At 39.0% G+C, this 27,969-nt stretch overlaps 1 protein-coding gene across 1 annotated transcript in view; it reads right to left on the bottom strand.

Moving 5' to 3' along the window:
- The window catches only part of CPA6 (carboxypeptidase A6), a gene marked incomplete at both ends in the record, with an annotated part of 272,132 nt that overhangs the window by 39,908 nt on the left and 204,255 nt on the right, over positions 1-27,969 (bottom strand). Inside the window, 3 exons of the mRNA XM_082858977.1 lie at positions 2,057-2,147; positions 2,636-2,746; positions 27,561-27,665. Coding sequence (XP_082715103.1) covers positions 2,057-2,147; positions 2,636-2,746; positions 27,561-27,665 — 307 coding nt within the window. The remainder of the gene's footprint in view (positions 1-2,056; positions 2,148-2,635; positions 2,747-27,560; positions 27,666-27,969) is intronic.

The following is a 27,969-nucleotide window of genomic DNA, read 5'->3' on the forward strand; positions in this document are numbered from 1 at the left end:
TGGCCTGCTAGTATGACTCAGCTCAGTTACCATTCCTGGTACTCAGGCGATTGTGGGTATCACGCCCGTGACACACCTATGGATGTGGGTACCTGCCAGCTAGTGAAACAGGACACATCGTTATGAGCATGCAAAATGGCCCCATCTCAGAGATGGACAAAAGAGAATTTTTAAAAAGTTAGTGGTATCAGGGAGTTAATTTGAACAAGTTTGCTGTCTCAGTCCAGGCTGAAGAAAAAAATTTCTCAATCTAAACAGCCATCAATAATACCCCTTTATAGTATTTATGCAATGCTTTTCCTTCTCTCATAAGTGCAAACACCTTAAAGCTTACCTCATGGCTCATCATCACAACCCTCTCCTGAAGGAAAGAGGTAGCTTCACAAACAACTGACCTGAGGCTCAGAGGTGAATTGACTGTTCTGGAGGGTGGGGAGAAGGGTTGGGTCACTGAGATGTAGACCCCTTTTTGGAGCTAGGACTGAATCAGCCATTAAACAGATGTAAAGTCCTTTAATTTCCATAAGAACCCTATGAGCTGGGTATTATTATTAATTTGGTAGATTGAAGAAAATCTTCCAAATCATTGAGCTAATAATGGTAGAATGAAACCATGTATCTGTCATATTCTAGAACCATATTGTTTCTGCTCTACCGTATTCTGATTTACCAATTCTAACTGATGAAAGACGTTGCCTGGAGGGTTCCGTGCGAGAAGTCTCAGCCACACGCAGTTATTCCACCTGATGCTGGTGGGGATGGGAAGAGCGGCATCGAGCACAGAACCAAAGCCTCATAGAAGGAGGGCTTTTGTCGTGGGCTTCATTTCTAAGAGACTCACAGAAGACTTTCTGTTGCACAACGGTTATACTTTGAGGGCGCTAAGGAAGGACACTGAGAAAGGGCAGCTCCTTAGAACTGCACGTGGGTAACACTTCTCCTTTCCCTCCCCGCTGTTGCCAAGTACGATAACTAGCAAAGGAAACCAGAATATGTCACCCCCAAATATGCCTCTTTGACATAAAAATTATTTCGAGCCCAAGGCAATTAAGCAGCAGGAAATGCAGGAAAAGCTCTCTCCACCCTCGCCTTTTCTGCCTAAAGACGGGACATAAATTCTCCTACTGGAGACAGACTCTTAACCCAGAGACAGCACCACAGGAATCAGCAAACAAACCTTCCTGCATTAGTTAGCTCTCATATATTTACCTTCCCACAGTTGGTTTCCTTTGGAAACCTAAAACTGTATTCCTTTGTACTATCATTTCTCTACAAGTTTATTGCTCTTTGTTGAAGACACTATATAAGCTGGTGTTCTAAGTTGCCACTTTGAGTTACTTTTCATGAGGTTTCTTCCATGTGACATGTGCAGTGCACATTCATAAACCATTTTTCTCTTGTTAATCTGTCTTTCTGTTTAAGAGCCCCAGCCGAAAACCCAAGATGGGGAGAGGTATACTACCCATCTTCTATGTAGCTATGGCTAATTTTCTGTTTCTCTCTCTTTTGCTACTACCTGCTTCTTTATTTTGCCACAAGAGTTTCCTTCCTTAAAATGACATCCTCTCCTTACTTGAAAGGTAACTATTATGAAACACGGAATGTAGTGGAAATACATTCGCCATGTGAGTGGTCAATCAGTGTATGACTGGCAGGTTGGTAGGTTCTAGACAAGGATTTGGCAGCTCTGATCATCTTAGACAGATGAAGGCGGGATCAGTGTTACCCTCAGTGAAAGGATGAATACATTCCACTGGATTTATACCACATAAATGTTTTAGTTTCTGAATGACAAATATTCCTTAGTTTTCTGCTTTTACATCTGTGTTTAAATTTTCAGGATTGGGTTGACAGATTTAAATCCTTGATTCTTTCATACTTTTATAAAAATGCTTTCATTTTCTTTTGCAAATTATAGCTACAATGTACAACGTAGGAGGTTTTCACATACACAAAGACATCAGTCTTACGTTGGAGTCCCAGTGGGCTCATACATTTTTGCGAGTGAAAGATATGGATACCTTTGGATCTGAATCCCTGTTAATCCCCAACTTACCGCACCATTTCACCCTCCAGTTTCGATTGGCATCCACTCCACGGCAGCGAAACCTTGAGTTCCTTGACCTTGTTTTTCTCCAAAATCGATCCTAGATGTAATGGAAAAAAAGAGGTGCAGAGAAAACACTTAAGAGGTTATTCCCATGCGTTTTAGTAGCTCAGTCAGTGAATGAATCACAGCACGGAGGGGGAGGGAGAGTTCCCTTGGGAATAAAGTCCAGGGAGTGGGAAGAGGACAGGATTAGCACCGGAGACTCAGGTTCATGGTCCAATTTCTGCCACAAACTTTTCTCTTACCTTCTCTTGCCCTTATTTCTTCACAGGCAAAATTGAGTGAGCTGGACTGGACTAGTGATTTTTTTCACAATTTATTTGGAAGGAGAAATCTTTATTTACATGAAATCTTAGACAAAGCCAAACATATAAAGGAAATCAAAAGGTTGCTGCTATGCTGGGGAAGGGAGTGGAAGTCTCCTTTGTAGCTCTGGAAGCTCTAGGCTAGCTGCCCACCAAGGTTCTTTCCTGTTTCAGGACTGTTTTCCATGATTTTTTCAGTTGGATAGGCAAAGTGACTTACATTGGTCCAGCTAAAATGGTATCCATCAACGTTAAACACAGGCATGATATAGAAATACAGATGATTCAACATTTTTCTCATGGTTGGGTCACTCCTATATGTTAGAAGAGCCTAAAAGACAAAGGTGACATTTTTCTTACAAACTGATCCCAAATGCAGATTTGGAAAATAAACATGAGAAATCCTTTTTATCCATGGGAAATACCAAATACGTTGGGTTAGAAAGTAACAAGCTAGGGCTTCCCCGGTGGCGCAGTGGTTGCGAGTCCGCCTGCCGATGCAGGGGACACGGGTTCGTGCCCCGGTCCGGGAAGATCCCACATGCCGCGGAGCGGCTGGGCCCATGAGCCATGGCCGCTGAGCCTGCGCGTCCGGAGCCTGTGCTCCGCAATGGGAGAGGCCACAACAGTGAGAGGCCCGCGTATCGCAAAAAAAAAGTAACAAGCTAATATGAACTATACTCTTTGACATCACGTGTTCTTTCTTGAGAATTTTGTCTCAGACTACTTATTACTGATAACATTTTAGCAAAGGTGGCAAAACACATTAATTGGGCAGCCTCTGGTAGTATTTCAGATCTCGCTAAACTTTAGGATGATTAAGAAAGCAACAATTTAGATATGCTTTTGTATAATCGGTTCTTTTTAAGATTCCATTCAATTGTGGACAAAACAACTACCTAAATATTTTGATATCCTTACATGATACATCATAACACAAGCTAGTTATGTCACTTAATTGTTTCTGTCTAATTGGTAGCAGACTCAAGTCTTGGAACTTACTGCATGGACACTCTATTCTCTCCTGACTTTCCTATAAAAAGTTTAATGGACAATTATTTATTGTGTCACCTTTATCGTGGCTCCTTTGAAATCTCACTCTTGTGATTGGGTCTGACCCCAAGTCTGAAGATTCTGCACTATTTGGCCTCAGAAGAAGAGCATTGAATGTGCTAAGTTGAGTTAAGAATACAAACATTTTGAAATACCATTCCTATGGAATGGACTTTTTAAAAAGTTCTTTTTGACGCATGTTTGTCTATTTGTAAAGGACCTTAGAGAAACACATAGAATATTTGTAACAGTGGCTGCCGTGGGGAGGGGGACTGGTGGACAATATATGGGAAAGAGTATTACCTTTCATTTTATACCCATTTGGATTGTTTGAATTTTAACCGTATTAAAACACAATTAAAAGTAAAATAATTCTTAAATTATACATATATCTTGCTTTGGAAAATTCAATGCTTAAAATTTTAATTTTCTTTTACATCCAGTTAAGTAGAATTTCTGAACCCATCATAAGCAGCATTCTGTATTTACACAGTGAGAATTCTGTTCATAGTGAGCAATCCAATAAGACAATTTATTATTAGAAACTATCACTATATTAGAAATAGTAATGAAAATATAGAGATATATCCAAGAATATAGGACATGAGTTAAATACAATTTTATTAAATATAATTTAAATACCTATGGTATTAACAAGTTGATAAACATTAATGCAATTCTTTTTTTTAACAACTTTATTGGTGTATAATTGCTTTACAATGTTGTGTTAGTTTCTGCTTTATAACAAAGTGAATCAGCTATACATATACATATATCCCCATATCTCCTCCCTCTTGCATCTCCCTCCCACCCTCCCTATCCCACCCTTCTAGGTGGTCACAAAGCACCGAGCTGATCTCCCTGTGCTATGCGGCTACTTCCCACCAGCTATCGGTTTTACATTTAGTAGTGTATATATGTCCATACCACTCTCTCACTTTGTCCCAGCTTACCCTTCCCCTCCAACCCCATGCCCTCAAGTCCATTCTCTAGTAGGTCTGCGTCTTTATTCCCGTCCTGCCCCTAGGTTCTTCATGACCACTTTTTTTTAGATTCCATATATATGTGTTAGCATACGGTATTTGTTTTTCTCTTTCTGACTTACTTCACTCAGTACAATTCTCCTTTATTTAAGACTCAATAATTTGTTGGCCAAATAGCTTCAGTAGAACTTTCATACATGCTTGAATTTCTATTAACAGTCCAATGCCTCAAACTAGGGGAAAATTCTGGTATGTGATTGTATATACCCTGGAATTTTGTTTTCCTCTAATAAACAGAGGTCCTCCAAAGCTTGGAGGAAGTCTCCTGGTGGGGATGGCAGAGACAAAGCAGTATGATTAGCTAATAATCCTCCCTTAAAGTTACGGGGTTGTGGCTTTCCATGCCACTCTAGAGAAGAAGAGATGCAAGGAAAGAGATTGGGACCAACAAGGCAGGAACAAAGGGGAAGGAAAAAGTCATGGTAATTTCTCTCTCTCCTCTCCTAGCATTGGGATCCATGGTCTATTTGTCTCAGTCCTAACGGGGAAGCCTCCCCTTTTCCAAGCACAGAAAGGGTGTTACATGTTAGCACGTAAGCGCCACACTTCCTGGAGACTTGCATGGGGACTTTCTCATCTTATCCTGCCTTCTCTCCCTCCAGTGCAAATGACTGCCATACTTTTGTATTGGAGAGAATATTATGATCTTCCTTTTTAAAAATTACAGTATACTTTAAGCAAACAGAAAAAATACAGAGAAGAATATGTCATCCATGTGCCCACCAACTACATCTTGCCATATTTATCAAATCTTTTTAAAAGAAAATCAAGACATTATAGATAAAACTAAAGCTCCCTTTTTATCACTCTCAGATCCCATTTTCCTCCCCTCCACCAATCAGTATCCTAAATTTGACATCATTTCCATGCATGATTTTCTGTTTTGCTTCATACATATGGATTCATGAACAATATATGTGTATGCTTTGAAATTTCATGCCAGTGCGATCATGATGTGTCACTGTTCAGTTGGCTTTTCTCTCCAATATTATGTTTTTGACACTTATTAATTTGATGATTTATTCATTTTAACTGTTATATGGCATTCCATTATAGGTAAATGCACAATATATCTATCTCTTATTTTGTTGCTGGACAGTTAGGTTGCTTCTGATATTTCATTGTTACAAGATTGCAGTGAAAATTCTTGCACATTTCTCCTAGACATGTGTGACAGTTTCTTTATGATATATATCTAGGAATAATTTGCTGGGTCATGGACTTACATACCTTCCACTTTAATAAATGTTGCCATTTTCTGTCTAAATCGGTAAATACTTTCATTTGCAGTGAATGAGAGTTCCCATTGTTCTACAACTTACTAACCCTTGGTTTTGTTAAGATTTCAATTAAAAAAAATTAATGGGTATGAAATTATATTTTGTTGTTTTACTTCATATGTCCCTGATTATAATTTATATTGAAAAGCTTTACTATAATGACAGGCCATTGTATAAATTGCTCACTCATATTTTTGCCCATTTTTTTCTATTAAGCTCTCATCCTTATACTCTGAATATTAATCCTTCGGTTATACGCATTATGAACATCTTCCTTTCTTGCAGCTTATTGCTTCCTATTTTCGTCATGTCCTTGTTGTACTGATATATGTCTTTAATTCTATCAACATTAAATGTATAAGTTTATTTAAGAACCCATCTCTGCCTTAATATCATAAATCTATTATCTTGTATTTTCTTCAAAAAGCCGTTTTAAAGTTTCATTTTAAATGTAGGCCTTAAACCTCCCAGAAATGATATTTTTTACATGATATTCAGTTGGGATTTTTTTGTTTTTATTTATTTATTTATTTTTGGCTGCATTGGGTCTTCATTGCTGTATGCGGGCTTTCTCTAGTTGCTGGGAGGGGGGACTACTCTTCGTTGTGGTGCGAGGTCTTATCATTGTGGTGGCTTCTCTTGTTGCAGAGCACAGGCTTTAGGCGTGCAGGCTTCAGTAGTTGTGGCACACGGGCTTAGTTGCTCCGCGGCATGTGGGATCTTCCCGGATCAGGGCTCAAACCCATGTCCCCTGCATTGGCAGGCGGATTCATAACCACTGCACCACCAGGAAAGCCCCTCAGTTGGGATTTATTAATTTATTTTTCCATTGTGGAAGCCCAGTTGCACTACTGTACTCATCTGGACGGGTCGTCTTTTACCCAGTGAGGTAGTAGTATACGACCTCTGTCAAGTATCGAGTTTTCTTTCAAGGGTGGAATTGCTCTAATGCACTTTGGTTTATATCCATTCACCAACACCACACCATGGTGTACATAGAATCTGTTGAGTTTGGCAGGATGTCTCCCCAAACTGTCCCACTTCAAAACTGTCTTGGCTATTTTTGACTCTTCTCCATTTACATTAATTTTGAAACTGAGGTCGAGTACATTACAGATGTTCCGTTCTATATTAGGTTGTTTATTTTTGGTCACTAATGGATATTGAATTTTAGCAAATAATCTTTCTTCATGCATTAACATCATCATATAGTTGCTGTTATGATCAATTTCCATAAGTAATTTTCTATCATTAAATCATCCTTGTATTCCTGGGATAAGCCAATTTGGTTATGATATGTACTCTTATTATGTTGGCTGGATTAAGGTTGCTAATATTTACATCTATATTTTTGAGTGAGATAGGCCTATAATTTCCTTTCTTATTTTGTCCTTGTCTTGCTTTGGTATCAGGGTTATATTACTCTATTATTATTTGGGGAGTAAACCATCTAGGCCTAGAGCAGAAATGAATTAAATATAAAGATAAAGATATGGTAGAGAAGATGTACCTTTGATTTCTGTTTCATTGCTTTCCGCTCTTTATTGTTTCTTTCTTTCATTGACTCTTTTTCTAATTTCTTGAGTTGAAAGCTTAGCTTATTCATTTGGACACCCTATTCTTTTCTAATATATTTATTTAAAACTATAAATTCCCCTTCAGTAGTACATTAGCTACATTTTATATGTTTTGACATATAATTTTACTTCCATTCAGTTGTAAATATTGAAAAATTTCTTTGATTTCTTTAAACCATGAGCTCTTCATAAATATTTTTATATTTTAAATTGTGAGTTTTCTTTGAGTCATATTTTTATAAATAGTTTCTAACAACTGCATTACAGCCAGAGCATATGGTCTATGTGATATAGGTTCTTTGGTATCCCTTGAACCTTGCTTTACGGCCTAGTATATCGTCAATTTTTGCAAAGGTTCCAGTTGTGCTTGAAAACAGGATTCATCCTCTAATTATTGGGTATGGATTCTAGTATGTGTTTATTAGATTAAGCTTATTAATTACACTGTTTTTAAAAAATTTTTTTTAAAACAATTAATTAATTTGGCTGTGCCGGCTCTTAGCTGCTGTGTGTGGGATCTTCATTGTGGCATGGAGGGTTTTTTCGTTGCGGCATGCGGGCTCTTAGTTGTGGCATGCATGTGGGATCTAGTTCCCTGACCAGGGATCGAACCCGGGCCCCCTGCATTGGGATCATGGAGTCTTAACCACTGGACCACCAAGGAAGTCCTTATCATCTATAGTCTTACTAAAAATTTTTCCTGTCTGCTGTCTTAATCACTGAGCTGTATTTAAAAACTCAATTATTTTAGATTTATCACTTTTTCTTGTAACTGTCAAATGTTTTATATATTTTTAGGACATTAACATGGCTTCATTTTAATTTAGTTAATCAATTAATTATTTTTTGGCTGTGTTGGGTCTTTGTTGTGGTGAGCGGGGGCTACTCTTCATTGTGGTGTGCAGGCTTCTTATTGCAGTGGCCTCTCTTGTTGCAGAGCACGGGCTCCAGGTGTGCGGGCTCAGTAGTTGTGGCTCCCGGGCTCTAGAGCACAGGCTCAGTAGTTGTGGCACATGGGCTTAGTTGCTCTGCGGCATGTGGGATCTTCCTGGACCAGGGCTCGAACCTGTGTCCCCTGTATTGGCAGGTGGATTCTTAACCACTGCGCCACCAGGGAAGTCCTCACATGGCTTCATTTTAAAGTTCTTCATTTCCAAACACTACATTAACTAAGGAAGCTGTCCTCTAGTGTTCTATTCTGGAGTGGCTCTAATTTCCAAGACTTGCAGAACATGTTCTTCGTCTGACAAATAAACAGGGTGTCATCATATTGCATATGCTATATTTGTGATTTCTTTAACTCTCTAAGAATCGCAGCCGTTCTCCATCTGGTCAGACAAAATGAGAATGATCACAGTGTGATGACTGTCCAGTGCTGAAGAGGACGATTCAGAGACCTCCTTGCTTCAGTGCTTTAAGTAATAGGACATAGATGATATCTCTTTTATGGTTTAGGTGATGTTTCTAGAAAAAAGATGATCATGTGACTTTCTATTTCCCATTACTCTAACACATGATAACCGTGAAGAACATGGGGATATGCTTTCCTTCTAATAGGTAGACTCTTTTTAGCAATCAACTCCCACCACCCATACACACGGAAAAGGAGATGCCTACTAATCAGGTTCGATCTGGGCTTTCCAAGTTCAATTTCTTGACTACTATTGTTGCTTACAAGGAAGATTTAAGTAGTTGTGATCTGAAAGCCAGTCGCAAAACAATGCACCACACGCCTCAGTGTGGCAGCCTTTAGGTACTACACTCACCTTCATCAATCTATTGAAAAATACTTGGCCGAAATGGATTTTGATTTTAAGTTAAAAGATAAAGTTTTGAGTATAATCTTCTGCTAGGAAAACAATATGTTTGGTATTAGGTTATGGAATTTCTGAAGTTGATGAAGCAAGACAAAGCATGAATCTATTTGGTACTTACCACCTAGCAAGACTACTTTGACTTCCCTATCAATAGATATACATAATATACTAGAATTCACCAAATAAACTTTGGTTAAATTCGAAGAAAATTTTTGCAACTACGAAAGTCTTTGTGTGGTGTGACAAGGTTAGGCCCAAGAGTTTCCCTCCTTTTCATTGTTTTTGGATTTATTTGGTTGGGTGTTGTTTCTTAGAGCCCCATGGCAACCTGGAACGTGGCATTGTTTTTGAAGATCAGTGTTGCTGGCTTTTAAAAAGGTACCTTCTAAATTTTCCGTTATTCTTCTTCTAGAATCACCACAGAAGACCTAAAAATAATAACCACACATTCAGTGAAGTACATACTGGGAGAACTAGTTGTTATAGCTGGGGCCAAAGGAAAGGCACAGTCGCCAGTCAAGCTTGAAGAATGTTCTCACCTAGAGTGGAGTGGAGTAAAATTATTTAGGGTAGAAAAATTTGTAGCACCAAAGTGGGTGCATCTTGACACAAAGGAGGTATTTACAATTCAATACTAGGAGAATTAATTAGAGCAGGAGAGGCTTCCACGGAAATTTTTAAAAAAGGGAACGTAATCTATAAAGGTATTTGATGTCACACTGTGAGAAGCTCATTAAATACAATGTGGTAACCAAATAATAGTTTGGAAGCAGCATGAGCAAAAGGCTCTGTGAATGAAGGGTGGAGAACTGGAAAACCAAATGTGAATCTAGTTATTTTTTTTTAAGTGGCAAACTACTTTATTTAGTAGTGAACTGTACTTACTTTTAGAATGCAGAACTCAAATGTCATGTCCTAAAAAAAGTCCATCCTGAAGCTTTGTCTGGCATAAACAACTGGGAAAATATGTATTTGTATTAATGAAATAAGTATTAATATAAAGAGAGAATTCAGGAAAAACAGGTCACGAATCTAGTTTTTTTTTTTTTTTTTTTGCGGTACGCGGGCCTCTCTCACTGTTGTGGCCTCTCCCGTTGTGGAGCACAGGCTCTGGACGCGCAGGCTCAGCGGCCATGGCTCACGGGCCCAGCCGCTCCGCGGCATGTGGGATCTTCCCGGACCGGGGCACGAACCCATGTCCCCTGCATCGGCAGGCGGACTCTCAACCACTGCACCACCAGGGAAGCCCTCTAGTTATTTTTATACTTAGTTAATTTATACTTAGAACCTCCCAGAGGGCAGGTGACAATTGAAAAATGTTATCGATTATCTCTATTTTCTATTAAGAGATATAGATAAATATTTGAAATGTTTTGTATCACCAAGGAGAATATAACATTAGCTGCATGTCCACGCTACTTTTTTTCTTAAGTAAAACCACTTCATGTTTCTAGAACTTTTATGAGATAACTTTAATAACAATGGTTGGTTGTATTTTCTCAGGGCCAGCAGAGTAGAGGCCAGGACCCACTCTGTGGCATTATTAAAATCTACTACGTAAGAATCTTTTACCTACAGAAAGAAAATACAGGAGCCCTCACTTTGCATGGCTCTGATATACACGAATTTCAGTAACCATGGTTTAGTTAAATGATATCAGTCCTCCAAGTACAGCCCAAATTTGCTACTAGTGCTAGGTCTTAACACTACAAATCACTATGCAAATTACAGCTGTGCATCTAGTTCTGTGACAAATTGTGCCACTTCTTTTGAAGTCTGTAGGTGTGTGATTGGTCACTGTACCTCAGTTCACAGACGGACAGCAAAGTGTGTAGCTGTGTTGCTCCCTTGTCTTCTGGTGATAAACCCGTGTGGCATTTTACAAAAATGGATATAGTAAGAGAGAATAGGCCAACAAAGCTTAAAGTGCAGCAATAATGCAGATAACGCAGAGGGGAAATGTGACTCAAACGTAAATGTAGTTATAGAAGAAATAGCTGACGCCAGGGATGTGGACACAGCCATCATTCAACTCTAGCTCTGCAGCCAGAGGAACTTAGTGAAGACAAACTTACTGACATAAATGAGGAAAACGGTCGTACTGGAAAGGAGGACGATGTCCCAGAAGAAATGAAGCTGTCAACATTTCACATTAAAGGAACTCTTGCAGGTATTTTTCGACATTGAAAGCACAAAGGAAAAAAATACTGGAAGCTGATCCCAGCTATGAAAGGAGTATGACAATTTGCCAAGGCATAAAAAAGATGCCCACTTCATGTTGTAAGTTATATAATGAGAAGGTAGGTAAGCACTGTCCAAACTACCCGTGATAAAGCTTGTCACAAAGAAACAAGGCATTTAATTATCAATATTTCTAATGTTTTAAATTATCGTGTAATAAATATTTCACTATATTTTGGTGATTCCCTTACACATTTATAACAGAGTAAGAGAGTTTTTCATCTCTTGACAAAAATACGTGAAGGTCATAGAACAAACATAATTTTCCCCATTGATTATCAAGATAGATTGTTATGGCTTCAGGTTGCATGGTCACTTCTATTGAGACAGTCCTGCACTAGTGTGCAGGAAAAGTGAAGATTGCCTGTATAAACAGTGCCTGTATAAACAATGCCCAGGACATTCTCAAATATTGAATAGTGGAGTGCAATGGATGCAATGGCTTTCAATTCAATTAAAGTGAACAAACATTAATATAGACCCTGCTATATATAAGACATTATAAATTGAATAAAAAGGGAGAAAGAGCTCGGTTGGAGGGTGCAGAGGATTAAAGAGAAGATTGGGGAGGGTGAGAAGGATGGGAGAATATAAGGAGTTAAAGGCACTAAAGGGCTGGCAGAAAACAAATCAAAATGTTGCAATTACTGGGATGGTAGTGAACAAAGTCAGAGAATTAAAAAAAATGCAGATCGTTTTTATATGATGAACTATTTTTTTATTATGCCATTAAGAACAAAGACTTATTTGCTTACTCAGGTGAACTCACTAAATATTTGATCTGGCCTTAATTACCCTCTCAATTATTTATTCCCTGGCTTTTGGCACATTTTATACATACAACTTAAGTTCTCTTCTTTAAAAAGCTTATTTTATTTTTAGTAATACATTCCTTAACCAAAACTCTGAGTTTCACACCTACATTTGAGGGTTTATATTATGTTTTTACCTTTAATTCTCAGCAAGACATAATGAGACTAAAAAAGGTGATGATGTAAAAGGAGTGGTTTTGGGGAAGCTCTTGGATTCTGGAAGAAAGAGCCTTCCCATTCTGGAAAGCTTTCCCAGTTGCAGGACGTCTCCCACAATGACTACTCCAAGTCTTCCTTAGAGCTCTGTCCTATACACACAATCCCCCATAGTCCCCAGATATTACTGTTTACTCTGCTCAGAATCATCAGCTGGTTCTTAGAAAATAACTCCCTTTCCTGAAAGTCTCCTCTTCCTCTTTTTGGTTATTTGAACTATCTACATAGTACACCTGAATCACATGCCAGGTTTGGGCACCAGGATTAGCCATCCTTAGTGCCGAGTGTAGATGCCTGGGAACATGTAAACGGAGGTGGTTTTCCAGTGTAATCAGGCTGGGCCTGGAAGGGTGAGGTTTCACATCACATAGCAGCAGAGGAATACCATGGTTCACCTGGGAATTAAGGAAGTTTTCCTTTGCTTTTTCTTCTTTCTTTTCTTTCTTTTTTTGTGCTGCTACCTTTCTGTAACAGGACCAAATTAGATCCACCTGCATATTATGCTTCTTCAAAGTCTGGAAGAACTTTCCATTTCAGAGTATTCTTGTCCCAGTTTTCCCATGGATCATCTTCTCACAAACCCTTGCTTTGTCTTTGGTCTGTCACTGAGTTAAATAGAATTCATCCGTTGATTTTAAAATACCTGTAGGAATATATGACTCAAGCATAAATGAGTTTAGTTTGAGAATGAAACTATTCAGTTTTGGCTGGGTTAAATTTGTTTAAAACATCATTTTGGGTTCTGTTTAATATAGAAAATACGGAAAATTCAAAAAAAGAGAAGAAAAAAAATCACCCATAATTCTTTTAGCATTTAGTATATTTCTCATGTATATGTATCTCAGATATAGATTTTACAACATGGAAATTATAATGTCCATGCTAGGTTTTTTTTTTTTTTTTCAGGTTGTAATAAATTTAAAGAATTAAAAACATTTTTATTTTTATGTATTAATTTTTATTGGAGTATAGTTTACAATGTTGTGTTTCTGCTGTACAGCAAGGTGAATCAGTTATACATATACATATATCCACTCTTTTTTTAGATTCTATTCCCATATAGGTCATTAACAGTATTGAGTAGAGTTCCCTGTGCTATACAGTAGGTTCTTATTAGTTATCTATTTTATACATAGTAGTGTATATATGTCAATCCCAATCTCCCAGTCCATCCCACCCCTCTGCCCCCTTTGGTATCCATTCATTTGTTCTCAATGTCTGTGTGTCTATTTCTGCTTTGCAAATAAGTTTATACCATTTTTCTAGATTCCACATATATGCATTAATATACGATATTTGTTTTTCTCTTTCTGACTTACTTCACTCTGTATGACAGTCTCTAGGTCCATCCACATCTCTACAGATGATCCAATTTCGTTCCTTTTTATGGCTGAGTAATAGTTCATTGTATGTATGTACCACATCTTCTTTATCCATTCCTCTGTTGATAGGTATTTAGGTTGCTTCCATGTCCTGGCTATTGTAAATAGTGCTGCAGTGAACACTTGGGTACATGTATCTTTTTGAATTATGGTTTTTTCTGGGTATGAGCCAGGAGTTGGATTGCTGGATCATATGGTAGTTCTATTTTTAGTTTTTTAAGGAACCTCAATACTGTTCTCCATAGTAGCTGTACCAATTTACTTTCCCACTAACTATGTAGGAGGATTCCCTTTTCTCCACACCCTCTCCAGCATTTATTGTTTGTAGATTTTTTGATGATGGCTATTCTGACCGGTGTGAGGTGATACCTCATTGTAGTTTTGACTTGCACTTCTCTGTTAATTAGTGATGTTGAGCATGTTTTCACGTGCTTCTTGGCCATCTGTATGTCTTCTTTGGAGAAATGTCTCTTTAGATCTTCTGCCCATTTTTTGATTGGGTTGTTTGTTTTTTTGACACTGAGCTACATGAGCTGTTTATGTAATTTGGAGATTCAACCCTTGTTGGTCACTTCGTTTGCAAATATTTTCTCCCATTGTGTGGGTTGTCTTTTTTCATTTTGTTTATGCTTTCCTTTGCTGTGTGTCCATGCTGGTTTTTTTAAATTTTTATTTTATTGACGTAGCAGCATGTCACAGGCAGTTTCCCGTATCTTTAAATGCTCCTTTATTATATTTTATAAAGTCAGGGCTATCAATCATTTCTTTCTATGCCTTCCTCCTTTCTTTGCTTTTATGCTTGGAAATGTCTTCCTCACTTGGAAATCAAATGAATATTTCCCAGAGTTACTTTCTACATATTCTATGAATAAAGACTCTGGTCAAATTTGTCCCAGCAATGTAGAATTATCTGAGGCAAAAATTAAGTGCTATACATAATTCTGGGCCAGCTAGCACCAGCCATGGCTCGACATACTCAATCCTGGAGATTGACATTTTAAAACTCTCAAAAGTGAACAAAGCCCAAATTACCTCATTCAGTTGGTGATGATTCTGAGAAACGAAGCAAATGCCATTCCATCAGCATTGGCAACAAAGAATTAAGTGGCCTTTCCACAATTAAAAAAATAAAACAATGAAAAATAAAAAGATGTTAAAAATGGGCTGCTGTTGAAAATTGCTTGCCTACCCCACTATCAATATGACTCCCCCCTGGACTTCCCTGGTGGCGCAGTGGTTAAGAATCCGCCGGTCAATGCAGGGGACACGGGTTCGAGCCCTGGTCCAGGAAGATCCCAAGTGCTGCGGAGCAGTGAAGCCCGTGTGCCACAACTACTGAGCCTGCGCTCTAGAGCCCACGAGCCACAACTACTGAGCCCACGTGCCACAACAACTGAAGCCTGCGCACCTAGAGCCCGTGCTCTGCAACAAAGAGAAGCCACCGCAATGCAAAGCCCGTGCACCGCAACGAAGAGTAGACCCCGCTTGCCGCAACTAGAGAAAGTCCGTGCGTGGCAACAAAGACCCAATGCAGCCACAAATTAATTAATTATTTAAAATTTCAAGCTTATAAGAAAAAAAAAAGGACCCCCCGAACTTGTGCCAGAACTGCAGTGGTGAACTGTTGCAATCTTCTACCCCTTTCCTGTCTCTTATCGGATTAAGTAATACAGTCAAGAAAAGTATTTGAAAACAATTCTGTTATGGTTGGCAAAATCACTGGAATTTATTCTTGGATGTCTGTTGCCCAAATTAAGCCTGTGAATCAGGTATTCGGTCATTTGGCTGCTTACTGAGTCTCTCTAACCTCTCATCAGAGAGTATTTGATTCCTTTGGTCCTTGAGAATCAAGGTGCATGAGAGCAGTTTTTTTTTTTTTGATGGTCCTGTGTCTCTCTCTGCAATATCCACAGTGCCTGGCCTGTTGCGTGGTAGACACTTAGTAATTACTTGTTGATTAAATTCATCATTTAACCTGCTTCATGTAGTGGTGTTGGGTTCTTCCCTTCAGACTAGTGATGCTGCCAACATTTCAACCGATACTCCCACAACTTCAATGACACCATTGCTCTCTCGGGCATCTTTGACCCATCCTGCACTTTTGTCCCCATATCAAGCCAGTCATCAGTTCCTAAAGACTTCCTTTATTGGTGCTGCCTTCTGTGTTTGTGTCTTATCTCCCCAGTAGAATTGTAGTAAATGAATTGAGAAGAGAGTTAATGTCTTGTAATTACAGCACTTGTACCATTGCAGAACTTAGCAGGCTGCCTTCACATAAAAAAGTATTGCTCAATGAGCCTTTGGTTGAATGAATGAAGGGAGGAAGGAATGATTTTTTTCATTTGAACTATATACACCCTTTCTTTACTTTCCATTCCTACATCTACTCTTCCTGTCCACGTGTAGACTCTTGCCCTAAACACTTCTAGTTTGTTGCCCTCACTCTGGGCTCCTCCTTTCTATCAGCCATATATCACTGCCTTTCATTTTTAAACTGACAATGATGCATGCTTTTCATTACATATCAGTATTTTCTCGTTTTTCTTTATTGGACCAAACTGTTGGCTTCCGAGGCTAACTATAATTTTTCAGTCAGTCTCATATTGCGTTAGAATCTACTCACACCAACTATAGCCTTTGATCTCACTAATCTACACCATGTTCTCAACATTAGTGTTTTGTCTTTTTTAGAACACGATTGTATCTCCCTGATCAAATTCCCACTCCTCAGTCAAGGCCTAATGAGACTCACTTCCCCACAGATTTTTCCCAAACCTTGTCTGCTTCCAAAGTCTCATGGATTTCTCCGATTCTTGAATTCCTTCAGCTACTATAGTCAGTATAATTTAATCCCCAAAGGTACACTGTTTTATGTTGTTTACTATTGTTTCCTGCACGTAAATATTTGTTCTCAAATAAAATACAGACTCCTTGAGCGCTGGGACCATGACATACTTCTGCTGACCCCCAGAATACTGAGGGCTGAAAATGTAGTGACCAACAAGAAATTGTTGGACTGATTAATGTAAATACTTTCCAGGGGAACCCTAGGTAACATTAATTAAAAAAAAATAACAGCTTTATTGGGATATAACTCACATATTCTATAGTTCATCTTTTTAAAGTATACCATTCAGTGGCTTTTAGTATATTCACAGAGTTATGCAACCATGACCACTACATAAGTTTAGGATATGTTCATCAACTTAGAAAGACATTTCTTATCCTTCAGGTATCAACTCCCTGACCCCTGATTTCCTCCAGCCACAGGCAGCCACTAGTCTACTTTCTGTAAATCAGCCTGTTCTGCACATTGCATGCAAGTGGGACTGTGTAATATATGGTCTTTGGGGACCAGCTTCTTTCAGTTAGCACAGTGCTTTCAAGGTTTATTAACATTGTAGCACGTATCAACACTTTCTTCCTTTTTTAAATTGAGATGTAATTCATTTAAAAGCATACATTTCAGGGCTTCCCTGGTGGCGCAGTGGTTAACAATCCACCTGCCAATGCAGGGGACGTGGGTTCGAGCCCTGGTCCGGGAAGATCCCACATGCCACAGAGCAACTAAACCCGAGTGCCACAACTACTGAAGTCCATGCGCCTAGAGACTGTGCTCTGCAACAAGAGAAGCCATCGCAATGAGAAGCCTGCGCACTGCAATGAAGAGAAGCCCCTGCTCTCCATAACTAGAGAAAGCCCACACGCAGCAATAAAGACCCAACGCAACCAAAAATAAATAAAATAAATAGATTTATATTTTTAAAAAAGTATACAGTTCAGTGGTGTCTTAGTATATTCATAATGTTGAGCAGTGGTCATCACTATCTAATTCTAGAACTTTTCCATCACCTCAAAAAGAAACATGGTACCTTTTAGAGCCACTCCCAATTCCCCTCTCCCCTCACCCTCTGGCAACCACTAATCTACCTCCTGTTTCTATAAATTTACCTATTCTGGACATTTCATATAAATGGAAAGATACATTATGTGGTCTTTCATGTCTGGCATATTTCACTTAACGTGTTTTTCGAGGTTCATCCCTGTTGAAGCTTGTATTGTACTTCATTATGGCTGAATAATATCCCATTGTATGGATATACTGCATTTTGTTTATCCATCAGTTGATGGACATCTGAGTTGCTTCTACTTTTTGGCTCTTATGAAAAATGCTGCTATAAACATTCATGTACACATTTCTGTGTGGATATATGTTTTCATCTCTCGTGCTTATATACACAGGAGTGGAATTTTGGGGTTGCATGGGTAACTCTATGTTTAACTTGTTGAGGAACTGCTAATCTGTTTTTAACCCTATTTTTAACTTGGTAGTTTCCTTTGCTTTGTAATTTAATTTTTAAGTCCATGACTTTTAAGGTTTGTGAGTGTTCCTTAAGTCTCTATCTGCTCTATTTTCTTTGTTCCCTGCCCTCTGTTTGCCTTCATATTTAAGTCTCTTACTCTTCTGCAAATAATGTCTGTTCATTTTTGCAGAAAGATAACCTCCAAGTTCTGTATATTAACCTGTTTCCTTCTCCTTATTTATTCTAGTTTTCTTTCTTTGATGAATTAATTTAGTGTCTATATCATCCCTCTTGGCCCATGACAAATTTAAGAAAACTTTATTACCAAAAGGTAGTGTTTCTTAAAGCGCCTTTTGGTTTCATGGTGAAGGGGCATCTCCAGTACACGTTTTGATAGTAAGTCTACCAAGTTGTTCCCCCCTACGTCCCCCTCCCCCAAACCCCCCAACGTACTATAAATGTAACATTAACGATGGTTTGCTAATTTGCTACAAAGAAGCATTGAAAAAGAGAAGGATTCTGCAGTCCAGGCGCACCTCCATTGGTTTCCTTTATTTTGCTTACAAGATAGAATTGTAAAATGAATACTAGGAAAAAAAAGAGGTGGCAAGTATTGAAATCAAAAGTGACAGCTCTATATTTTTCAACATAATTAAATGATTTTCAGTTTAAAAGATAGAAGCCCACAATCGGGTTGTGTATTTTGTGTTTTAAAAATGTCTACCAGCCAGTAGTTATATGTTGAGTTAATGAATACAACTATCACGTTGAGATAATGAATTCATTTGAGCAGTTTTCAAAATAACAAAATAATCAAGTCCATCTCACCAGTCAGTTAAGCCAGGTAGTTTGCTCTGTGTCACTGTTTTCTAAGCTTTGTGTGTCCAAGACACTCATGGACTCATCCTCTAAACTGGAGTGGGGAACATCCCAGGGCCTGGCATGGGAGGGTCAAGCTGGTTGAAGAAGAGAGGGACATACAGAGCCAGAGCCACAGGCTGATGCTTCTGGTTTCCATGGTGCAGTGAGTGAGTCAGGGTCAGTTGATAAGGATTATACACAGCAGAGAGGAGAGAGCAGGGATGAAATTTCCCTTGATGCTCTAGGCAGAAAATAGCACCTGGTTCCAAAGAGAATGAAACCCACGTGTATGGAAACCTGGTTATTCTTCTTACAATACATTTTAAATGTTAAGATAAATGTAGATTTGCGTGTAATTATCAGAATTAATACGGAGAAATCCCTTGTACCCTTGACCCACTTTCCCCCAATGGTAATATTTTACAAAAGTATAGTATAATATAACGATCAGGGTACTGGAATTGATGCAGTCAAGATACAGAACCTCTCCATCGCTACAAAGACCCCTCATGATGCCCTTTTATAGCCACATCCACATTCCTTAACCCCCAGCAAACCACTAATCTGTTCTCCATTTCTATACAGTTGACCCTTGAACAATGTGCGGGTTGGGTTGCTGACCGTCCCAAAGCAGTTGGAAATCCATGTATAACTTTACAGTTGGCCCTCCGTAGCTACTGTTTCACATCCCGGGATTCAACCAACTGAGGATCATGTAGTACTGTAGTATGTATTTATTGAGAAAAATCTGTGTAGAAGTAGACCCCTGCAGTTCAAACCCATGTTGTTTAAGAGTCAACTGTAATTTTAACGCCTCAAGAATATTATATAAATGAAATCATACAGTATCTATTTGGGATTGGTTTTTCATTGTATAATTCTCTGGAGATTCATTCACATTGTTGTGTGTTTCCATAGTTCGTTCTTTTTTTTTTTTGGTGAGTAGTTTTCCATGGTATGCATGTTCTAGTTTGTTTAACCATTTGCCCATTGAAGGATATCTGGTTTGTTTCCAGTTTTTGGTTGTTATAGATAAAGCTGCTATAAACATTCGTGTACAGATTTTTGAGCAAACATAAGTTTTAATTTCTCTGGGATAAATGCTGAGAGTGCAATTATTGGGTTATATGATAGTGGCATGTCTTCTTTTAAAAGAAAACGTTAACTGTTTTCAGCAGTATCTCCATTGTTTTACATTCCCACCAGCAGTGTGTGAGCAATCCAGTTTTTCCCTATCCTCCCCAGCATTGGCTGGTGAGACAGTCTCTCCCCCTTTCCCGCGTGTGTGTGTGTGTGTGTGTGTGATTTTAGCCGTTCTGACAGGTGTCTAGTGATAGCTCATTGTGGTTTGAATTTGAATTGCCCAAATGGCATCTTTTTGTGTGCTTTTTTTTTTTTTTGCCATCTGTATACTCTTTTTGGTGAAATGTCTCTTTATGTGTTTTGCCCATTTTCTAATTGGACTGCTTGCCTTTTTACTGTTAAGTTTTGAGTTTATATATCCAAATATGAATCCTTTCTCAGATATCTGGCAAAGTTTGTAGCCTGTCTTTTTCTGCTTAACAGGGCCTTTCACACAGCAAAGTTTAAAATTTTTATTTTATTATGTTTGATAATGTCCAATTTACCAACTTTTCCTTTTGTGAAGTCTAAGGACTTTTTGCCTAGCTTTAGATACTGAAGACTTTTTCCTATTCTAAAAGTTTTGTAATTTTACATTTTACATTTAAGTCCGTGATCCATTTTGAGTTAATTTTTGTATAAGCAATGAGACTTGGGTTGAAATACATTTATTTGCCTATGGAAGTCCACTTGCTCCAGCACCATTTGTTGAAAAGTATGTCTTTCCTTCACTGAATTGCTTTTGCACCTTTGTCGAAAATCACTTGGGCATATTTGTGTAGGTCTATTTCTGGGTCTTCTGTTCCATTTGTCTCTATCCCTTCACCAGTACCACATACTTCTGATGACCAATGATATAATAAGTCTTGAAGTTGGGTAGAATGATTCTTTTACAAAATAGTTTTAGCTCTTCTAGTTCCTTTGCCTTTCCATATAAATTTTAGAATAATTTTACCTATATCTACAAAAAGTCTTGATGGAATTTTTATAGGAATTATGTTAAATGTATATCAATTTGGGAAGAATTGACATTTTTCTGTATTGAGTCTTCCAATCCATGAATATGGTATATCTCTCTGTATATTTAGATTTTGCTTGATTTTTTTGATCAGTGTTTCATAGTTTTTAGCATATAAGTCCTATACTTGTTTTGTTAGATTTACTCCTAAGTATTTCATTTTACAAGTAATTATAAATGGTATTATATTTTTAATTTCAGCATCCACATGTTCATTGCTAGTATATAGAAATACAGTTGACTTTTGTATGTTTATTTTCTGTCCTGTGATCTTGCTGAACTCACTTACTAGTTCGATTTCCCTGTAGAGTCCTTGGGATTTTCTGTGTAGACAATCATGTCACTGACAAATAGGAAAATTTTATTTATTCCTTTCCGATCTCTATGTCTTTTATTTCCTCTTCTTCTATGGACTAGAACTTTCAGCACTATGTTAATTTAAGAGTGGTGAGAGTGGACATCCTTACCTTGTTCCTGATCTTAGGAGGAAGCATTTGGTCATTTACCATTAGGTGTAATGTTTGCTGTAGGATTTTCATAGATGTTCTTTATAAAATTGAGGAAGTTCCCCTCTATTCCTGTTTTTCTGGGAGTTTTTATCATGAATGTCGAATTTTGTCAAGGTCTTTTTCTGTATCGATTGATAAGATTATGTAGACTTATCTGTTCTTCAGTTTGTTAATATGGTAGATTACATTGGTTGAATTTCAAATATTAAAACAGGCTTGGATCCTTGCAATAAACCCCACTTGGTCATGGTGTAGAATTATTTTTTTAGATTACTAAATTCTATTTGCTAATATTCTGTTAAGGATCCCTGAATCTATTTTCTAGTTTTGTTTCCTATTGTTTTTGTCTGATTTTTGTATTAGGGTAATACTAGCTTTATAAATGAATTGAAAATATTCTCTCCTCTTCTAATGTCTGAGATTGTGTAGAATTGGTCTCAGTTCTTCTTTAAACATTTGGTAGAACTCTTCAGTAAAACCACCTGGGTCTGGAGATTTCTTTCTTTCCTCTTTTTGAATTTTAAAATTATGAATTCAGTGTCCTTAATGGTAATAGGCATATTCAAATTATTTCATAATGGATGAGTTGTAATAGTTTGTGTTTTTCAATTTACTGGTACATTTTGCCCACGCCATCAAATTTATATGTGTAGGGTCATACATAGTATTCCCTTATTGTCCTTTTGGTATCTGCAGGGTTTGTAGTGACATCTCTTTCACTCCTAACATTGGTAATTTGTATCTTCTTTTTTCTTTGTCTCTCTTGCTAGAACTTTGTTAATTTCATTGATCTTTTCAAGAACCAGCTCCTTGTTTCACTGATTTTCTGTTTTCAATTTCATTGATTTTTGCTCTTATCCATATTACTTCCTTCTGCTTGCTTTGGCTTTATTTTCTATTCTTTTTCTAGGTTCTTGAGGTGAGAGCTTTGATTATTGTTTTGAGAATTTCCCTCTTTTCTAATGTATGCTTTTAGTGCTATAAATTTCCCTCTTAGCATTGTTTTAGCTGTGTCCCACAAATTTTGATATGTTGTATTTTCATTTTCATTCAGTTCAATGTATTTTTAAAATTTCCCTTGAGATTTTATCTTTGACCCATGGATAATTCAGAAGCATCTTAATTTCCAAGTGTTTGGAGGTTTTCCTGTTATCTTTCTGCCATCGATTTCTAGTTTGATTTCATTGTGGTCAGAAAACACAGTCTGTCTGATTTCATTTCCTTTAAATTTGTTGAGGTTTGTATTTTGGTCCATGTTATGATATATCTTGGTGTATGTTCCGTAGGCACTTGAAAAGAATGTGTATTCTGCTGTTGTTGGGTTGGGTGATCCATAAATGTGACTTAGATCCTGTTGGTTGATAGTGTTGTTGAGTTCTTTCATATCCTTGTTGACTTCTTTCTAATGATTCTCTTTGGTTATTTTAAAATATGAACTTGCTGATACTACTACCACTACTGAGTTGATTTAATTAACTGCTTATTATACGCCAAGCACTCTGTTAAGTCCTTTACAAGAATTATGTAATTTAATCCTCCCAATAAACCAGTGTGTCACATATTGTTAATACTGAAGTTCAGAGAGGTTAAATGACTTGCCCACCAAGGTCATATAGCTAGTAAATGGCAGAGCTGGCATTCCAACCCAGGGCTGTCTGACTCTTAAATGTGTGCATGTAACCTCTGTGCAATCTGCTGTTCTATCAGGATTTAGGACTCGATGAGTTTTCTTCCAGTTCACATTTGAGTAAGGATACAAACATTATAGTGGTGGCTGTGGGAAAAGTCCCACCAAGGTATGGTTGGCAGCCTCCCCAGTGATTCCCACTTCTTGGCATTCATGCTCTTGTGTAATGCCCTCCCCTTGAATACAGTCTGGACCTAGTGACTCACTTCTAATGGACAGAATATGGCAAAAGTGATGGGGGGATGTCACTTCTGAAATTAGGTTACAAAGAGACTGTGGTTTCCATCTTGGGCCTGTTCACGCTCTCTCCCTCTCATCTGCTCTGACGGCAGCCAGGTACTGGGTTGTGAGCTGTCCTATGGCGATGCCCACGTGGCAAGGAACTGATGTCTCTGGCTTACAGCCCCGGGGGACCTGAGGCTGCCAGCAGCCACATGAGTGAGCTCAGAAACAGATCCCCCATACAAGCCTTGAGATGGCCAAAGCTCCAGCTGACACCTTGACTGTGCCTTGTGAGAGACCCTTAGCCAGAGGCACCCAGCTAAGCTGTGCTTAGATTGCTGACCCACAGAAACTATCAAGTAATAGATGTTTGTTGTTTTAAGCTGTTGAATTTGGGGGAAAACACCAAGAGAGAGAGAAAACAAAGGAAAGAAGCCAAAATTTTGGCTTCTGACACCATCCCCTTCTTTGGGGGTTGAAATTCCAGGGAAATCAAGAGATGGTAGAAACCACTGTCAGATTGGAGTAAAACATGTAAGAAAAGGGAACCTGGGTCCTTGTTCACCACGTGTCTTTCTGAGAGGTCTCATGTGCCAATGAGGGGCAAATGCAGAAGGAGACAATCAGCAGTGTGGTGTGTGTCAGCCAAGAGAGGGCTTGGCATAGCCTCTTAGGGTCTCCTGGGAGAAAGAGCCTTGAGATTCCCTGGTGCCCCCAGAGGTGCCATGGAAATTAGAGGAGTTGAGAGCCTGGGAGCCTGTCTTGGGATTTCGGTGGTGGAGGGGAGGTGACCTCTGGAAGGGACACTGCCTGGAGCCCCTCTTGGACCAGACACCCCCTGCCATCTGTGGATGGCAGGATTTAACCAGGGACTTAGTGTATAAGATATGATGCTTCAATGCTGGGCAGACTTAAGGTTACTTAAATCTTTGAAGTCCCCGTTCCCTCTGGCCCCAACACCGCCATTCTATGGGAACAGGGGCTTCAAGCCAAGATGAGAACGTTTCTTACAAGCCTGTGATGCTATCACCAGTCATTGCTATCATGTGGCAGCCCCATTGCTTCCACAAGGACACTGGGACCAGTGACCCGTAGGCCTCCTCTTTTTCCACTTCTGTTGCTTCCGACTCAGATGGGAAATGTTCCTGATTAAATGGAGGGGTAAGTGACAGCCATAAATAGCAAGAGTAAGAGAGGTATGGAAAGGGTAGCAGAGGCCCAGAAATAGACTCATCTGTGTGCTTGAAGTTGGCTTGGTGCAGGAGGGAGGAGAAGCCTTTCCTCACTCATCTTTGGTGAAATGGAGCCTATTCTTTTTTAAGTTTTTTTTAATTTTTAAAGAAATTTTTTGGCTGCATTGGGTCTTCATTGCTCTGTGCGGGATTTCTCTAGTTGCAGTGAGCGGGGGCTACTCTTCGTTGTGGTGCATGGGCTTCTCATTGTGGTGGCTTCTCTTGTTGCAGAGCACGGGCTCTAGGCGCACGGGCTTCAGTAGTTGTGGCATTCGGGCTCAGTAGTTGTGGCACGTGGGCTTAGCTGCTCTGTGGCATGTGGGATCTTCCTGAACCAGCACTCGAACCCACGTCCCCTGCCTTGGCAGGTGGATTCTTAACCACTGCACCACCAGGGAATTCCCTGGAGCCTAATCTTAATTGATGCTTCTTGCTCTTGCTCCAAAATGAACTACCCTCAACTGATAGTCACCATACATGCCTGTTCCTTTTTCTGTGGTTACACTGTGTCCTCCTCTTCCTTGGAAATTTAGCTTGGGTTCTAGGGCTGCCGTGTATGGCTGTACAGACTGTGTACTGCAAAAGTCCAAGTGGTACCATATCCTTAGGAGATGAATTGTAAGTCATCTCCCAGAAATCTTTCCATATCATAACCACTGGATTCTCACACTCCCATTCATTCACAAATACCTGATGCACTATTAAGTGCCAAGTGTTGTTCTAGGTACTGGGGATTTGGCAATGAACAAGATAAATAGAGTTTCTGCCTTTGGCATTAGTATAGGAAGAGAGAGACAATTACCACATGAACAAATAAAGTAAATTTAGGTGTTATAAAGAAGTTGCACATGTGGGGGTGAGGTAAAATGTTTGGGAGATAGATTCTTATGTTCTACAATAATACACTGGACCATAGACTATAAACAATAGATGTTCTATTCTTAACCATTTTGCCCCTTTTCCGTTTGAAACTCAAGACAGCAGACAATATGTTGTATTGGATATTTAATGCAATGGATATTTAATGCAAGGTGGTAGAGTTAACAATTTGTTAGCTTTTGCATTTATCCTACCGGGATGAAATGGTATTTTAAGAGAATGTGAATTGCTCAATGCGCTGAGTGGGAATAGTTTGAAAATTTTATTATTACATTATAAAATTAAGAATACTTTTGTGGGTTTGGTTGTGGTAGAGAAGCAGATTTTACAAATTAATACAGTATTGACTTTTTAAAAACTATATTTATTTATTTTTGGTTGCATTGGGTCTTTGTTGCTGCACGCAGGCTTTCTCTAGTTGCGGAGAGTGGGGGCTACTCTTTGTTGCGGTGCGCGGGCTTCTCGTTGCGGTGGCTTCTCTTGTTGTGGAGCACGGGCTCTAGGTGCGTGGACTTCAGTAGTTGTGGCTCGCAGGCTCAGTAGTTGTGGTTCTCAGGCTCTGCAGCATAGGCTCAGTAGCTGTGGCGCACGGGCTTAGTTGCTCTGTGGCATGTGGGATCTTCCCAGACCAGGACTTGAACCCGTGTCCCCTGCATTGGCAGGTGGACTCTCAACCACTGCGCCACCAGGGAAGCCCGCCAGTATTGATATTTGTGGGGCATATTTTCTAAGACTAGGAGAGCCTTCAAAATAGTAAACCTTACTAGGTCACATAATTTTCCCATAAAACATAGTGAAATATAACTGAAATATTTAAATATCTTTTGTATCCTTAATGGTTTTCTATGAGTAATTTGTAGGGTTTTTTTTCTGGCTAAGAACCTTCCTTCCCTTAGACTTCTTCACTGTTATTACCAGTACTAGTCGTTGGCTTTTTTTAGGAGTCTTAAAAAAAAATACTAAGAAGTGGGCTTCCCAGGTGGCACAGTGGTTGAGAGTCCGCCTGCCGATGCAGGGGACACGGGTTCGTGCCCCGGTCTGGGAAGATCCCACATGCCGCGGAGCGGCTGGGCCCGTGAGCCATGGCCGCTGAGCCTGCGCCTCTGGAGCCTGTGCTCCGCAACGGGAGAGGCCACAACGGTGAGAGGCCCGCGTACCGCACACAAAAAAAAAATACTAAGAAGTAAAGGTTATAAAAAACCATGAAAGTCATTGCATTCTTGACAGTAGAAAAATATCAGAACATATGAAGATGTTCATCCATGAGGTTGGCCCACTCTTGGGATAAGAACCCCCTCAATACACTAGCCTTAGAGGGCTTATGACTTAAATGAAGCCTTCAGAAAATGAGAAATCACCATGAATCATCAACCATTAGAGGCACTGAAAAGTACTGAAACAGAGAATGTTAAATGCACAGATGCTAAAGGTCTTTGGTGTCTAAATCACAGATCCATAGCAGGAGGGCAAAATGCAGTCACTTGCTCATCTCTTTATTGCTGTAGCATACATGAGATCATTTTGACGGAGAAGACAAGAGAATATCACACGAGAAACTGTTCTGGAACACCATAAATTGGATTTGTAGCCTTTTGCTATATATCAGCTACTATGGTTGGGTCCTAATTTGCCACGAATTCATAAACGCTCTGAATCTCACATCCTTTCTCTTTAATGAGGGTTGGTAATTCCCACCTCCAAGGGCAGAGCTGAAGATAAACAGAGCCAGGGTTTTGAGAGGCCTTCATAAACATAGAAGAAGCCCACAAAATCACGGTGTTACTGTCATTCCATCAGATATCGTTGGCTTCACATTCCCAGTTTTGTTCCTTGAGCAGAATAAAAACACTGGCTAGTGAGAATGGACACTCTGTAAAGGGTTTAACTTACTTCTTTTACAAACCACTGACAAAAGGCAGGACCAATCCATTCTCTTGCATGAATACCGCAGTCTATCCAGACAGCTCTTTTGTAAGCTCGTGATCTTCTGCCCAGCTGAAAACAAGAGTATTCACAGTAACCAATGCAGGCTTTTATTTTTGGATTGACTGACCAGCATAATTTAATATGGTTTCAGCATAATACTTCACTAGAGTTGGGTTCATTAAGTAACCCATGAAAAAGACAGATTTCCTATCGATTTCAGAAGTCCAGGCTTGTTTATGCAGAAAGAATAAATTTATTGTCTTAATTACGAATCAAAGTAGAAAATACACAAGGAAAATGCAATTGCTTAAATAGGCTTGCTTCTCCATTTTCATATAATATGTGACTTAAGTAAGAAGCTAATTTTTTCACT

This window comes from Leucopleurus acutus (genome assembly GCF_964270905.1).
Source record: "Leucopleurus acutus genome assembly, chromosome: 17".
Lineage (NCBI taxonomy): Eukaryota > Metazoa > Chordata > Mammalia > Artiodactyla > Delphinidae > Leucopleurus > Leucopleurus acutus.